We start from the raw sequence: 16,259 nt of genomic DNA, 5'->3' as shown, positions 1-16,259 counted from the left end.
CATGATATATTCATATTGAAAGACACTTTGGGGGTCAGAGTTTATCAGGGGAAGCCTGTGGAAAACACATCTAATACCCAAACTTGAACTCATCTTACAATTGAATTGAATTAATAAAATAAACACAGTAATGTTCCAGGTTTTTTCCAGCCATTCATTCATGGATCTGGCATGAATCACATGGCTTTGAAATAACAAATGTATTAACTTGGAAAAACATCTATATTATAACTACCATATCTATGGGAACAGGGCACGTGAGGTTCTATTACTACTTTTTAGGTAATTTTGTGCACTGATTATTAGGTTATATTTAGAGCAATAAAGCAAAAAGAAAGCCAAAATGAATGTGCTGCTGTGTTTCTGTGCTGTATACTGCCACAGAGACCTGGTTTGGAAAGTAATGACATCCAGTGTATCACCCAGTTGATTTGAGTGAACAGTTTATAGGTGATAGAAAGATTGCTTAGTAATTACATATTTTTGTATAGAACTCAACAATGAGAGAAAGCATAAGAAAACATTCTGAACACTTGCTGAGAGACCTGGCAAAAATTAAATAGGCTTGAATATGTCTTTACACATTTGTATAAAAAACAAGAGGCAGAGAAGCAATGATTGAATCAGATGAGGTCTTTGATGCTTTCTGATTAAAATTAATGCACTCGCGCCACATCCAGTTCTTTTTGATACATGATGAGATGTTTTCTTTACTCTGAATCCAAAATAATATAAAAAAAAAATTTAACAATGTTTTCTGTTAATGTTTTGACAAGATCTTGAAACAGCTGGCAAAATATGAGGGAAATATAAAATGCTTGGAAAATATCTTAAAGATGTTGTTTTAATTCTGTAACTCTTGAACGTGACTGGTGACTCTCAAAGAATCAAAGTCCAGTAACCTGGCTGCTAATATATTTTTATTGCTATATAACTGTTTCACATTTAGATGTAATTAGGCTGCCATCTCCTTCCCCTTGCAAATGCTTTTATAAACAGCACGTACAGGAAATCCACAGGTTGTTTATAGAAAAAGTACTTTTTCTTTTACTGTTACAATAAATGCTTATGTATAATAATAATACCTGCTAGAATCTATCCAAACAGTTTGAAATTCCAGTTAGCTACTGCAGAATTTTCCATGAATTATTCTTTTCCACGTATTTCCTCCTGCTTCTCAGAATACATTAAGCTTAATGCGAAGAAATATTTCAAATATTGTTGCTAGCTTCTGCATGAAAAGGAGATGCATAGAATCATGACTCATTCTCTCTCTTTTTTTTTTTTTTTTCTTCTTCTTTCCCTTCTCTTCTTCCCCCTCCTAATTTAAGGAGAGGAATAAATTGGCTGATATTCCAATTATCTGTCCAGCTGGTGAGGATCTTGTTTCACAGGATACAGATCTGTCATCTTCAGCCAAAGAGGATAGTTTACAGACTGAATTCCTGGCAGAAGAAATACTCTCCGGAGATGAATATGAGTGTATATCACCTGATGATATCTCTTTGCCACCGCTTTCTGAGACTCCAGAATCCAACCTCTTGCATTCTGAAACAGAGCTAGAAGAGCAGTGCTGTTGCAGTTCTCATAGTCTGCATGTTGGTTCCTATAGCTTGCAAATGCAGAAAACCACTAGTATTAAAAAAGTGATGGAAGTATCTGATCTCTTAACAAATTCCACTTGTGCTGGTGCTACAAATAATAGAATGGAGAGCTCATCAGATCACATTGAGAAGTTTTGTATCTCTTCGACGGATTCTGGTCCAAAAGTCAGAGCAGTATCTTCTTTGGCTTGTAGCTTACAAGGAATATCTGAAACTAGCACTGCTTCCTGCACTATAAATGCCAAACCAGTATACAGCATGATGAGTGAAGTGTGCAAAACACATTTGCAACACCTTGAACTTCATAAAAGCATGGCAGAAACACAAGAACAATTGCATGACTTGAATAACTGTACTAAAACCCAGGACAGGCTGCATGCTTTGCCTGATGCATTCTCAGGTTTCGTGTTTCAATCAGACGCCACCAGAAGCTGTCAGAAGCAGATGGTCACCCGAGAAGAGATTAAAAGTTCATCAGAAAAGAACAGCATGACCAGCCTAACTGGACAGGCGCCTAACTTCTCCCAGTTTCTGTCTAACAAAACCGTCATGGAAGGTTCTCCAGTAACTTTGGAAGTAGAAGTAATGGGATTCCCAGAGCCTACACTGACATGGTGGGTAGCTTATAATGAGAAGTAGTAAATATACCTATTAGCAGGACACCTTGAACCACTTATAACCAAATTAATTAATCTCTAGACTAGAATAAATGTCTTGTATTCTTTCCACTCCACACTTCTGCATGATTCCCACCTTCAAAATTGCTTTTGATAATTAACCTACTTGAAATAATCTCTCTGTACTTAATTTTACAAATAATGAGAGCATCAAACTACTGCAAGCATATCCAATGTTTTTTAAGCAAATATATCATATAGATTTTATCTTCCGGAATATGACATTCCACTTGTTCAGTAATTTCTTAAAACAAATGCACACTCCACATTTACCGTAAGTAAACTCACCTGTGTCTTCTCAGTATCTTGGCACTGTATATGGACAGACAGACGGTGTGTGTGTGTTAAAATATTTATATAGCCACTACATATAAATAGAGACACACATTTACATATACGTGAGAGTCAGTTGTTGAAAACTGGAGAGAGGTTACAGATTAAAAAAACCTCAGCCTAAATGTCTACACTAAGAGAGCCACATTTATATTACATATTCGCCTGCACACTCTCTCTTTCTGAATTGCTGTATGTTTAATTAGACTGTTTTAAACTGTGTTTGTGAGAAATACAGGTGATGTAATATAAACATATTTTAAGATGACTTTTTAGAAGTTCCCTACCAAAGGGAATAGGGATTGAAAGAGGGGCAGAATTTGAAGATTTTGCCCTCTGTGGTGGCATATTTTCCTAAAATTTTATGCAGTTTGCCATTTTCCCACTTACTCTATTGGACTTTCACAATGGAGGCCTTTCTTATAATGTATTAAAAGTAGATATGCCTCTTACTGGAAATGTTTTGCTGATAGGATTATTATGACACATGTAAAGAATTAGGCAAACTAGGGTTTAGTAAGCCGAATTTTCTTCTGTGGCACTGGGGAAAAAACCTGGACACTGCACTTTTGGTGCTTGCACAGTGTTGATACTGTGTTTGGTATCAATAAAGTTACTTTGTTCTAAATCCTGGTATTCTATGATTTGAGGAGTATTGTTGGTGAAACAAGAGGTAACCAGTTTTATTTTAGCATAAGAAAGCACTAATTTAGCTCAAACGTATATATACTGTTGATATATGGTCTTTTAAAAATATATTTTAACTGAAAACAGTTTTGCAAGTTGGGCATTTATGAAAACATTTTAAAAATGGGGGGTTTGTAATTAAAAATACACTAATACCATGTATTTCTTTTACTGGTGTAGACACCCTGTTGGATATATGTGTGGAAAAGCATTTATGTGTTTGAGTTAGGTTAAATGTAGCTTATGCTGAAACATCACAAGACAGGAAGAGCCAGAATTTTCTCTCACTTCCGATATGTAAATAAGGAGTCAATACCAATACATGGTGACAGACCTTAAGTGTTAGAATATGACACCAGTTCTCTGAAATAACTCCTCATGCATTGTCCTGTCCCGTTTGATAATGTGAACTGAATAAATGTTAAGTGAGCTGGGGTGGAGGAACTGTTCTTTATACTGAAGACACAAGTTCAGAAAGTTTGTAGGTTGCTTATGCATCTGAAGACCCTATTCATGAGTTCAGTGTGGATTGACTCAACACCTTACTAGCAAAAATGCTTCGGCACCAAACTGAGGGCTCAGGCCTTTGTGCAACTCTCTCCAATACTGCAGTGAGATAACTGTGACTTGTCCATTGAAAACCATTTTCAGAACCTTATTTTCTAGTATTAAAAATGTATTATCAAGCAATTTGAATTTTTTAAATATTCATCCATATTTATGTATAACTTTGAAACTGAGGGATGAGATCACAGCAGTGAGCTCTATTGCTTGCTGGCGGTGTAGTGTCAGAATTTGCGAAGATCTACTTGGCATACAGTGATATAAATCTGACTTGAAAACTGACTCTCTGCTTCAGGTACAAGAAGGGCCAGAAACTGACTGCTGATGAGCACTTAAAGTTTTTACAAAAGGAGACAAAGCATACTTTGTTCATTCAGAAGGTGTGTGATAAAGATGCTGGCCTCTATGTTGTTCGAGCTAAAAATTTGAACGGCACTATCTCATCAAGTGCCATTCTCGACGTAAAAGGTAACAGGCCACCTATTACAAGAATAGACTGGATAATGCTGTGTGTCATCTATATTAGCATATCACTAATGTACTGGCTATTCACAAAATAAGTACAATATTGACTGCACTGGACTTAATCCTCACATGCCAAGACAACATTGAACTTCTTTTCTTACACTGCATCTTTCACAATCTGTACCAAACCACTTTTATGTCACATGATGTATTGCTTGTTTCTTTAATACCAGTATTATGTGCTTATTTTCCTTTCTCACAGTGATGTTGAGATAAAAAAGTTACAAAGATTCTATAATCTGAGGCAGAGTTTTGCTTTCTAAAAATAGTGACATTACAAAGTGTTGGGAGCAGTTTTAATTGTTATAGGTATTAAATGTCAAGATACACCCAGGTAGAGTGCACAGCTAAAGGTGTCTTTTATGATATGCCTTTTGTTCGGAGGGGGTGTGGAAGGTGTTGAATTTTTTTAAAACATTGCATGTGTCATTTCCACCTATGTTTTTCTCATATACTCTTCAAAAAATTTATTTGTAGGCTAAAGCTTTTTAGTAAAGAAATCGTACCATTCATGATTGCACTGGCATAGATCAGATTTAAATCCATCTCATGTCAGCAGATAGTCTTCACAAATGGAAGTTGCATTAGTTCCAATAGAGTTGTGATCTACACTACAGAATTGACCAGAATCATCTGGATTCGTGTAAGTGGCACCTAGCATACAGTAGACCAAAACTCCCAAATGTTTATAAAATGAAGTATTCCAACATAGCAATCTGCTTAGGTAGATGCTTGTGATACTTCCTCTGCCTTCTTATAAAATTAAAGTTATAAATAGTCCTAATAATCCACTAAATTGCTAGTATAAGACAAGAAAGATAATAGTTTATGAGATGAGTATTTGTGCATGGTTAAAATGGTTAACACACTGATTTCAAACAGAATCAACCAAATTTGGCAAAAAGTGTATTTATACCAAAAAAAAAAATTATTTCAATCAAATAAAATTCTCCTGTAACTTCAAAGCAGTAAATCCAAACTAGAATTTTGTTCATCTACATATTGCATTTCATTCTTGACAAGGACAACCACAAATACATTTTTCATTAAAGTAGTAGTTTGCTTAAATATTTGGTAACATTCACGTAATTATACCCATGGAAGATTTCATTCACATATCCTCAAATGTAACTTCATCCTTTAGCTCCAGTACTTGTATTTCTACAGCAAAAAAAAAAATAATTGACAAACAGCTACATTATTTTTTCCTGCATCTTTGGTTTGCAGCTTTCATATTACAGCTGCGTTGGTATGGAAAAATTATAGAGAGGAAATATTTACTTTCCCTTGCATAACTTGCCGAAATGAAGTAAGCCTGTTACTGTGTAGCATGCTATGAGCAGAATACGTATTGCAAATTGCCGGGGCTCAGTGAGATTGAAGACTCTCATTTAGGTATTTTGGCCCAGTTAACTACAGCTTTATTAAAATTCCTGTAACTTTGAAACAGGAGAAGCTCTCAAGGGAATATAACCTTGGAGCAATACGAGAGGGGGAAGGAGGAGGTGATGAGCAGATGAGGGAACAAAGTAAATTCTAACTAAAATTGGAATTGCCCTTATGAACAAGTTTCTAAGTCCAGTTGTATCCCAGAAATGTTCATTTGTAAGAATTCTCTCAGGTACAAAAAACCCTGAAGTGTACTTGCCATTTTACAATAAAGCTAATTTTAATAATTAGTATGATTTTGAATGCTTAAATTTTCATAAAATTCGATGTAGTGGTTTTGTGCCCTTATGACTTTATGATTATTATAAATATACAGCAAATAAACTAGGTGAGCAAGCTGACTTGCATAAGCAGTACATTAAGCAGTGTTGTGGCAAGCACAAAACAAAATGCCTCTCCTATAAGCTGTAAGGTTTTGTCTGCTGCAGAGCTGCCAGTGCTTGATAACTTTACCCTGTTTATAATACTAATTTTCTATTTGAAAATTGAGTCTTCTAGATGATGTCTGCCCTTCAATCCTTGTTTTCTAGTGAGAGTTGCCATCATTCAAAAATTAAAAGTAATCACGGATGTTCTTTTGACATGTTCTGAGTAACTTTATATGATACTCAAGTAATTGTTTTCAGGCATTTTTTCCCTCAGCATTGAGGAAGTATATGCACGCAGAAAACCCAAGAGTGAAAGCAGAGATGTTTTCTTTCCTCTTCTGCCTTGCCTTGCCAGAATTAGGCCTTTAAATTGAGCTTTAATTGTGATAAGACTTGTGACAGTAAGTGTCATTGTAGTTCTACAGATGCTGGGCTGAAAGCTGCATCTTTGTTTCAGCTTGTGGATCCTTCATCTTGAAAACTACAGAAAGTTCAGTGCTAGAATGATCATTGTTCTGTCTTTTTTATATAGCCAGTGTGTGAGTTCAGAGATATGCATTTGACCTTTTTAGTTGGAGGAGACCCATTCGCTGAGCAAAATAACACTGTGATGCGAGTCTCTGTCCAGAAAGCAGGCTAGAGCTAGGATTCCACCCCTGCTTGGGAAAATTTGTCCCAATCTTATTTGTAGTTCTATCAAAGCAGGAGGAAAAGATGGGGACTTTTCATCATGTCATAGAGCAGGAATTGGAGGTAGCTTGGATTTAGACTTGTAGTTGGATCTGATTGCTTGCTGGCAGTTACAGAAAGACCACTTGCTGTTTATGATAATCAGTTCTACAAGTTAAAAAGGCAACAAACAGATGCAGAGCTACTGGATGAGTGTACAGAGATTATGGGAACAATTTTTTTCCTGCCGTACGTCCAGGCTCTTCAGGTATTACAAGGGAGCAAACATGCAGAACTTCTCCTGCATATGCATTTGCATTAAATCAGTTTCTGTTAACTTCATTTAATAGGCTTTAGAACAAGTGGGAGAAATCTGTTAGTTGTTTTACCTGAGATTTGACAGCCAGAATACAAGGCCAGTTTACAAAATTGTTTAAGAGGTGCAGCTTTGAATCCAAATTGGATTTATTCCATTTTTTATTACTATCTGTAAGAAACCAGCCAGTGATGCAGCCTTTTATTGGAGTTTGGCTTACATTCGCAGTTCCAAGCATAACAAGGAGGACTGTCAGTCTTTCCTCTAAGAGGGAGGAGTTAAAGAGAAGCCTCAGACAGAGTAAATTTTATTCCAACATTTACAAATCTGTGCTGTGTACGCCTATGAACAAGCGTATTCTACCTTTGGTAAAGTTCTGAGTATGTATTATGCTGTGTATGTCTTACCAAGTATACTTATGTTTTACCCCCTTAGCAGAAAAACTTTTAAAATCAATACAGTGCTGATTATTTTTTTCTTCTGAATTATGGTTTAAATAGTTTGTGAAATGACCTTTGTTGCTAAAGTTTGTATTTTCCTTATCTATTTTTCTCCCTTTTCATCATATTTTGAAAGGACTATTGGTAGTTCATATACTGAACAAGGCATAAGAGTAGTTTATCTTAATGGACTTTTTCAAGGCATTGCTATTTGAGACTTGAGTTGGGATTACATGCTCCAGGAAGGCTTTCCAGGTGAGGAAGCTGTATTGACATGATGCCCCTGTTCACTGCTACGATATGGTGTTGAAACAGCACCCGTGCTCAATTTTATTGGCTGGAGAAGGATATTTCTAAGCCAAATCTATCTAGAAAGATGCTAAAGGAAAGCTGCCCTCTGCCTACAAAAATACAGAAGCAAAATGGTAATGAAATGCCAAACTTGGAGAGTTTAACGCTCATTTTTCAGATTGAACCATAAATGACTGTTCTAACTGACAAATTAGGTAACCCAGATTTCAACACAGCCTCACATAAAAAATTAGGTCAGGGGTGATCTTGTCCTCAACTATGCCAAGACAAAATTATTCCACTGGGTAAGGGTTGATTAATGCGGAGTTCTTTGTACACCCTGATTAAAATTATTATGGGTCTAAACCTTATATGGAAGATCCCAATGGATTACCTGGCACCCAGGGAAGTCAGCTGACTTTCTAAGGAGACTGTGCCTCAGTTTAGCTATTCAGTTCAAAAGCAGCTGAAGTGGCTTATGATTTGCTGCTGTGCCAATACATCCACTTCCATTTTTACTCAAACATTATCTGTGCAAAGTAAGCTTCCTACTGCTTACTGGATTAAATCCTGGAATTGAGTTCCTACTTAAACATTAAATAAAATTTTTCAAGTTTGACTTGTGAGAAGAAAGTGAGATGCAAATGAATCCAACTTTCAAAATCTAAGTACACTATTACTTTTAAGAACAGACAAGTTTGGCATTCATGCTATTACTGTGTAACAGACACTGTGAAATAAGAAAAGGTCAAAACAAACACCTTGTCACTTTTGAGAGTGTTGTCATTTTTTCATAGTCAGATATTACAGTTATTAAATGCAAAAAGTTATAAATATAAGGCCAGAAATTGCCTTAGCACACCTGTAGATCTTAAATTGTTGAAGCATGTGATCCCTTTCTTTATTAAATCTTTTCTCTGAGAATTTGAACTTTTGCGTAAATTTTAGATTAACTAAACTTGATTTTGTGCGTATGGTATTGCATCCACTTTAAATCAGAAATAGTTTTAGATGCAATGTTTTTGATGGGTATGTGGATACCAGCCATGTTTTTAATTGCTGTAAGAAACAAGACTAAAAAAAGGCAGCGAGATTAGAGATACCAGATACACAGCAGGATAGTGAGTCTCCTGGATTTAATGCTTTGCTTTGCAAACAAAGGTGTAATCAATGCTGATTGCTGCTGTGTTGGTAGACTGGTTTTAAATACCCTTTATTTAAGGACTGTAATGAATGCTCAGAAAAATTTGCTGGAAAATTCCTGCTGTTTTCTGTTCAGATAATCTTAAAAGAAAGTGACAGGAATGTAGTCTCATGATACATTAATATTTCTCTGAAAGAAAACCACACTCATTTTGTTTCAACAATAGTTTCAGCGTAATGCTTCCCCCCTTGACCCACCCATTTTTTTTTACAGTTAGTTCATGTTGTGATACTTCAATTTTTCCTTCTATTAACCATACTGTAGAAGCAAGTAATGAATCTATGTATTTTGTATTGTTCTGGTTCTACTTTCTTGTTTTACAGTGCCGAGATCCCTCGTCACAGTCACAGTTTGAACCTATAATTATTACAAGACCCCCAAATGTTTATATCTGCCCGATTGCTCTCTTAAAGCGCAGATCTAAATCTCAATCTCTTTGGCTTTACAACAAAAATATTATACTTTGGCATATTACTAATCTAACCACCCTTCCTCCTTCCCCATATGCAGACACCCATTAAGAAAGTGGTGGAGGTGTATTTACACAAGGTGTGTAAGTTTGGAGGAGAAAGGGATTAATTATTTTAATTTTTCAAAAGAAGCAGCCTGTCTGGGGGCCCATTTGTGAGTCAGTAGGCAAAGGGAGGATGAGGCATTCCTCTGGTTGGCTTTGGATCAGATGTGGCTGGAACTGCAATGGAGAAGGTGGCTTCCTCTCAAAAGACTGGTAAGGTATACCTGTTTCTGGACCGTCTTCTGGAGATTTGCTAGGGTAAGCTAGAAATTCTGTGTGTGTATATATTCTGTGGCTCAAAGGAGCTGTGTCTTTAAGAATTACTGCTCAGACTTCTTTAATGAGGCTACACCATGGTATTTGAGACTGGAGCCCTGGATTATGGATATTTCAGATCAATTGGGTCACAAAACCCACTTTGTATTGCTTAATAAAATTCCTTCTGACTCTTAGGAGCTTCACTGAGACAAAGTCTCTGAACAATAAAGTGCAGTGTCTTAAGTTAGAGCAATGCTGAGCGAATCCAAAGTCTCTGAGCAGCATGGTGTGAATCTCAGTCTACCCTACATCTTTTGAGAAGATCAGGGAGGTTGATAAACTCACTAATACCACATTTCAAGACATTAGATTGAAAATGACATATCTAGAGTAAATAGATTAAGAATAACTGTGAAGCAAAGTAATAAGAAATGACTGCTGAAAACAATTTGGCTTGGTCTGGTACTTACTGGTATGTGAGAGAGACTTGGGGCAGGGGTGAATGCTCTGTGATAAAGCCAGATGCAGGTGTTTTTTCCATCTGCAGACTGCTGAGGTTTCCTTTCTGGTTCCACAGTTTACAGCAGAAATCTGCTGGTTCCTACAAGTAACTCACATAATATTTAATATTTGACCAACTTCTTACCTGAAACCATCGGAGTGGGGATTTCAGTACCACTGACTACGTGAAATGTTTTTCACCACAATGCAGGAAAAAAGATCTGTTCCTTCTAACCTTTGTGGTCCATAGGATGTCCAGCCAAGAAATAATTTTTAAATGGCAAGTTGTCTTAGCTTATTCTGACAAGTCATGTTGATACAATGGGAAAACCATTGGTGAAATATAATCATCCATTGTATTTTGAAGGTTGCTGTCAGAAGAGGAACTTTCCTTTTGCAGCATATTTTGTTGCACTGTTGAGTTCTAACCTGTGTCTTGCACATTTCCCTTTGCTCTCTACAAACTGGTAATTTTAATTTTTATGTTCTGCTGACTTACTGATACAAAATCAAGATGTGGTCTGATCATTATCACCATTCCATTCAGATTATTATTATTTTCATTTTTTTTAAATGGCAAAAACCATCCTGGTATGAGATGCAGCCTGACTTCACAAGTTAATACAAACCACACAAGTATTTGAATCCAGCCAAAAAAATCATAAGGAGTGGCTGATGGCCACTTAATGTTTTCCACCAATACAAGCTAATCATGCATTGTTTGTGACTTACTGTCAGCCGCCTGCAAAGAAGAGGCAGGACTTGGTTTTTTCACTTGAAGTGAAGCTGTAGATCCCAAATGTCTGTGCTTCAGGTGCATGCAGTGCAATGGTGGTGACAGCTTGCATGTGCTAACTTTCAACAGTTAAGAACTGAGTTGTTTGAGCTGCTGGAATTGGCTAATGGAGACCTTAGCTTAGCAAGAGTATGAGAGAGTAAAACTCATATTTCTGCTTTCTGTTGTGGGCTCAGTCCTACAGTAAATGGGAAGAATGTAAAAGCAGCTAAGCTTGAAAGCTTGTTGCAAGTTAGAGCTCACCTAAGCAGTGGATTTATTAATACAGTGGGTGAAAACATCTGCATCACCATGCTGACAGTTCCACAGTTCCACATATTGGGCAAAAAATAGCCATGGGCTCAATACATTTAGGTTTAGAAGTTGCTGGGCACTTTTGTGAGATACACTGATTTTTGTTTCACAATAGCATAAAGAAAAAAAAAATCATCCTAAATGAATGGAGTAGTGCTGGCATAGTTGAGAGCAGCTTCTCGCTCTGTTATTTATCACACATTTCAGTAATTAAAAATCAGAAATTAGAATTCTTAGAAATTTCCATTTCTAAGAAGGCTGGTGATTACTGTTAAATACTTTTGACACATGGTATAATTCATAGTAAAGAGGAACAAGAAGACTTTCTTTATGTGATAGGAATGCGAAATGCTCATTTTTGTTGTAGCATATGCCTCTGTGTGTGCTTCCCTGTGTTAGCATCTTCTGCTTTGGATTCCCTGTGTCAAGAATACTTAGTCTGAGTTCTGAGGTTGTCATCTATTTTGCTGTGGCCCTGGAGGTGGAATGTAAGTAGAACTTCAGGTAGTAAGTGATACAGTGATCCAGTAAATCCAGATTTACAGCTCATTAAGTTGTATGTCACATGAAGCAATGCTTTGATTCAGTGCAGACGGATGCTGATGTATTTGTATTAGCTAGGCCTTGTACTGGCTCAGGTGTCATCTGTCCTCCCACAGCTGGCACGAAGCCAGCAAAAACTGAATCTCACGTGCTCGATTGTTGAAGTAGAAATGCAATTACTAGCCCATCCTTGATCTGAATCAGATTTGTACTGGATGATCTGATAGTACATCGTTTCAGTATTAATGATGGCCAAAATAATGATCTTGATCAAAGTGGTACAGAGGCCATATTCTGGCCCTCATCATTGTTGCAAATATAGATAAATCTTTTTTTAAATTTTTTCAATAACTTTTTTTGAGTAGAAGGATAGGGGAAAAAAGTGAAGAAAGAGCATGACGTACATCAAGGCACTAAATGCAAAAGTTTGTTCTCTTGAATATGTCACTTTATATTTGTGTGGAATATTTACTCTTCCACCTTTCTCTGAAACACAATCCACACAGACTTGCCTACTACCTACACAAAGAACATGATTCTTCAGTATTACCGTGGAACTAATATTACTGTACTGATGCATGAAATTCTTGGATGCTTAATATCCATGCATTTCAACAGACTTTATAGTATATAGATAAATTATGTCTGTCTACTAACTGTCTAGCAAACAAGTTATCCTGAGTTCCAGGCATCAATAAAGGTTCCTTGTCATGCAATGTGGTGAACTTTATAATTATGAGAGTGGATTTTTTTTCCAGTTTTTTTAGTTGTGTTTTTTTAAATACAGTGAATAATTTTTTTCCAGTACAAGGAAAGCACCCAAACTTCATACAAAAATTTGGACATACAACTCTACAAGAAGGAGAAGATTTAATCCTGCATTGCACTATACATGGAAATCCCAAACCACATGTCTGCTGGACAAAGGATGATAACCAAGTGGTATCTGGAGACATTAGTGTATGTTCTAATGTTCTTGAGTATTTATTGAGAGCAAGGTATTTTGCTTTATGCTACTAATAATCTCCTATGTGCATTCTACTGTTTTACAGATTGAGAAATTAGGAGATACCTATTACCTTTTAAAAAGAAATGTGGTCCTTGCTGATACTGGGAAATATATCTGTGTTGCCAGCAATGAAATTGGAAAAGCATGCTGTTCTGCTTTCATAACAGTGATAGGTGATTCATCCTGCCAGCTGCATTGCATGTTTTTTAGGCATGTTGTTGCCATATTAAAGGAGTACCTTGTTTCCACTAATGCACATTTTGTTTCAGAGAAAAATAAAACCCCAGAAATCTCTGCTGTAACTCAGGCTAAGTCAGAATGGGAAGATGGATACTTTTCAGAAGAAGTGACTGTCACCACAGCTGAGCTAGCACAAGCCCATGACATACATTGTGTGCAAGATCAAAGGCCAGTGGCTAAACATCTCCCAGTAAGGTAATTTACAGCTTACTCTGTGCTGTGTCTTGTAACATTCCAAGTGCTATAAGTACCTTAATTTAGAAAGCACACATCACTCTTCCTAATCCTATGAATTTTTGCATAATGTAAATTAAATGCATGTATGACTATCTTTTACACTTAATTCTTCATCAGAAGATACGCAGTTCTGTTAGATGAAAAAAACCTTGTAATGCAGTAGAAAATGCAATTTGTGCAATAAAGTATTTAGTGAAATATTTTTTTTTAAATCTAGGTATCTTAATCTAGATATTAAAGTAAGACTGAATAGCTCAAACATAGAAAGTATTCCAGAAGTTCAAACTGGTAGAACTACATGAACATGAAGTTTTAGTAACATTATATGTAAACAAAGTTTTCTAATAGGCAGGCATTTTATTTAGAAGAGTAAGTAGCAGTCCTAATAGCACAGGAACAGTCATTGTTTATTAACTGATTAAGGATGAAAAAACTTCCCACTGCAATTTCAGAAGACTAAATGAGAAACGTGAAGTCAGTAGTCCTTGTGGTGACTTGTTGTGCAGGGTTAAATCTTGCCTCCTGCATTTAGGCTATGATAGCCTACTCAGATTTATGGTGCTAGAACTGTCTGTCTTTTGTTGAGTAATATATTTGGGCATGAGAGAGTTTTTATACCCTGTGACTGTTACAGATCTGGTTTACTATAAGTTCACCGTTTACTGGAAGACTCAGACAAGATGAGGCTATGTAGGGATGTAAGTGGGGTTTAGGAAGATGTTGTGGACATAAAAATAAGACTTGCCATCAAAAGTTTTCAATAGAAAATACCTGAACAATTCTATTGATAAAATCCATTACACAACTCTGAAATGGGGAAGACTGTTTTATGGTGAAAAGCTGGTTTCATGATGATACAGTAAAATAGCTTTCTTTCTAGAAAGTATGTGGAGCAATGTAATGGACTAGAGACTCCAGGAATCTCATGGCTTTAAAGAAGTGATTGTTAATGTGACCTGGGAAAGTGGTTGAGAATCTGTGGGATTGCTGTCAGGCTAGTCTTTCACAGTCCGCTCAAAATGTTTACACTAGTCACATAAAAATGTATTTGTTGCTTAAAAGTGTCTGAATATTTTCTGAACTTTTCATACATAGTGAATTCTATGGCAAAAACCCATAGAAAAAAAGAAAGAGCAGTGTTCTTTTGTCTTTATGTTCTTGAGGTTTGTCTGTCTAGATGTAGAACAACATGTAAAAGGGAAGGAAAATTATCATGTATGTTGATTCAAAAACTGTATTTAATCATAAGCTGCCTGCACACTTTCCTTCATGTCCAGCTGATCAAGCATTGATCCCATACATTTTGTTCAGGTTTTTTCTGTATTGCTGTGAGATGACAGATATTCCAAAGCAAAAAAATCAAATGCAAGAGGACATTAGTTTTACTTAGGACAAGTAGAGAATTCAGTATGATTAAAACATATAGATCATACAGAAAGGTCAAATTTCTCCTCATTTTTCTCATCTCTTCTGCTCTTTATAACTAAAGTACCCTCTGGTTATTTGTTACTGTCAGTAAGATGAGTTTTAGGATGCTTTATGTTCTGTCTGGAATCACTCTTTATTTGATGTCTAATCTTACATTGTCTCAAGACTACAGAGAACAGTCTATGCCAACCACCACATTGTCGCTTATGAAAGGGGATGCTGCAGCTGCTACCATTAAAAATATTGGCAATATTAACTGACTGTTTTAATACAGGTTTAAAGAGAAACTGTGGCTTCAAGGAGTGTATCTTGAACTTGAGAGGCTACAAGAGATTAACTTCAATGTGGTACGTGCTCCAGTTCTTCCACCTGCTGCAGAGGATCGGAAGATGGACTAATTGCGAGATGCCCAGTTGGCGAATGTGTTCATGTTGTTTGCTGTGTCCATTAGTAGGTATTGGCCATGGGTGAGAAGATGAATCTTTGAGTGCTGTTCAATTTATATGTAGGTTACAATTTATATTTTTTCTTTATAAATAAATCATTAATAAAATTCACTTGTGCACAGCATTTATTAGACAGTGACTTCTAATTTCTTGTAGTTTTGTTATGGTTTGTTTGACAAATCTTATAGAAGGTGATGATGGAAAAGAGAGATATTAGCCTTTAAAATTACAGATCTTGTTAGTGATTCATCAGTACCCACTGTTTTATTCTTGTACAAATTCCATCAACACCATCAATTCCATCAGCAGTTCTTCCCACTAGCTTATATAGAAAATTCAGACACAAACAAATGAGGGCTTAAAATGAGTTTGTAACTACAGAATTCTCCAGTTTACTAAATAACAGTGTTCATTACCTTATTTCTGACAGCTTTAGAGGTATTTTGAGGAGACGTGGCATCAAAAGGAGTGGTTACTAATAATAGTAAATCCTGTCTAATGCATGCTTAGTACAAAGAATGTCTTCAAGGAAGAGAGAGTTTCTTTAAGACAATGTGATTTTGCTTCTGCTTTCAGGCCTGGATTAGTGTGACAAAGCAGTCCATTTCCAGTTGATGCAAGTCATTACATTCCATGTAATCCAAGGAGCAGACTATGTAGTGATATCCACACTACTTTCAGAGCACATCCTTAGTTTAACTAAGGATTTCCCAATGATACAACTCTTCAAGACCCACAGAACACATTCAAGGTACAAAGAAAACCTGAACTGAAATAGAATCTTTTGGATTGTAGGGCAGTCATAGCAATATGATGAATTTTTTGTCTCCGTGTCTTGAATTCAGAGTCTAGGTGTCTTTTTCACT

The 16,259-nt window shown here is 36.3% G+C and overlaps 1 protein-coding gene across 2 annotated transcripts in view; it reads left to right on the top strand.

Annotated features, from left to right (window-relative positions):
• CCDC141 (coiled-coil domain containing 141) overlaps positions 1-15,374 on the top strand; it is a 97,657-nt gene extending 82,283 nt beyond the window's left edge. For both annotated transcript variants that reach the window (XM_040604226.1, XM_040604227.1), the window contains exons 24-29: positions 1,332-2,218; positions 4,161-4,333; positions 12,839-12,993; positions 13,086-13,215; positions 13,312-13,477; positions 15,222-15,374. In XM_040604226.1, coding sequence (XP_040460160.1) covers positions 1,332-2,218; positions 4,161-4,333; positions 12,839-12,993; positions 13,086-13,215; positions 13,312-13,477; positions 15,222-15,345 — 1,635 coding nt within the window. In that variant the 3' untranslated portion in view covers positions 15,346-15,374. The remainder of the gene's footprint in view (positions 1-1,331; positions 2,219-4,160; positions 4,334-12,838; positions 12,994-13,085; positions 13,216-13,311; positions 13,478-15,221) is intronic.
• Positions 15,375-16,259: the final 885 nt, after the last annotated feature.

The sequence above is a fragment of the Falco naumanni genome, chromosome 8 (assembly GCF_017639655.2).
Source record: "Falco naumanni isolate bFalNau1 chromosome 8, bFalNau1.pat, whole genome shotgun sequence".
Lineage (NCBI taxonomy): Eukaryota > Metazoa > Chordata > Aves > Falconiformes > Falconidae > Falco > Falco naumanni.
The sequence above is the reverse complement of the archived record's forward strand: the minus strand, read 5'-3'. Positions and strand labels throughout refer to the sequence as shown.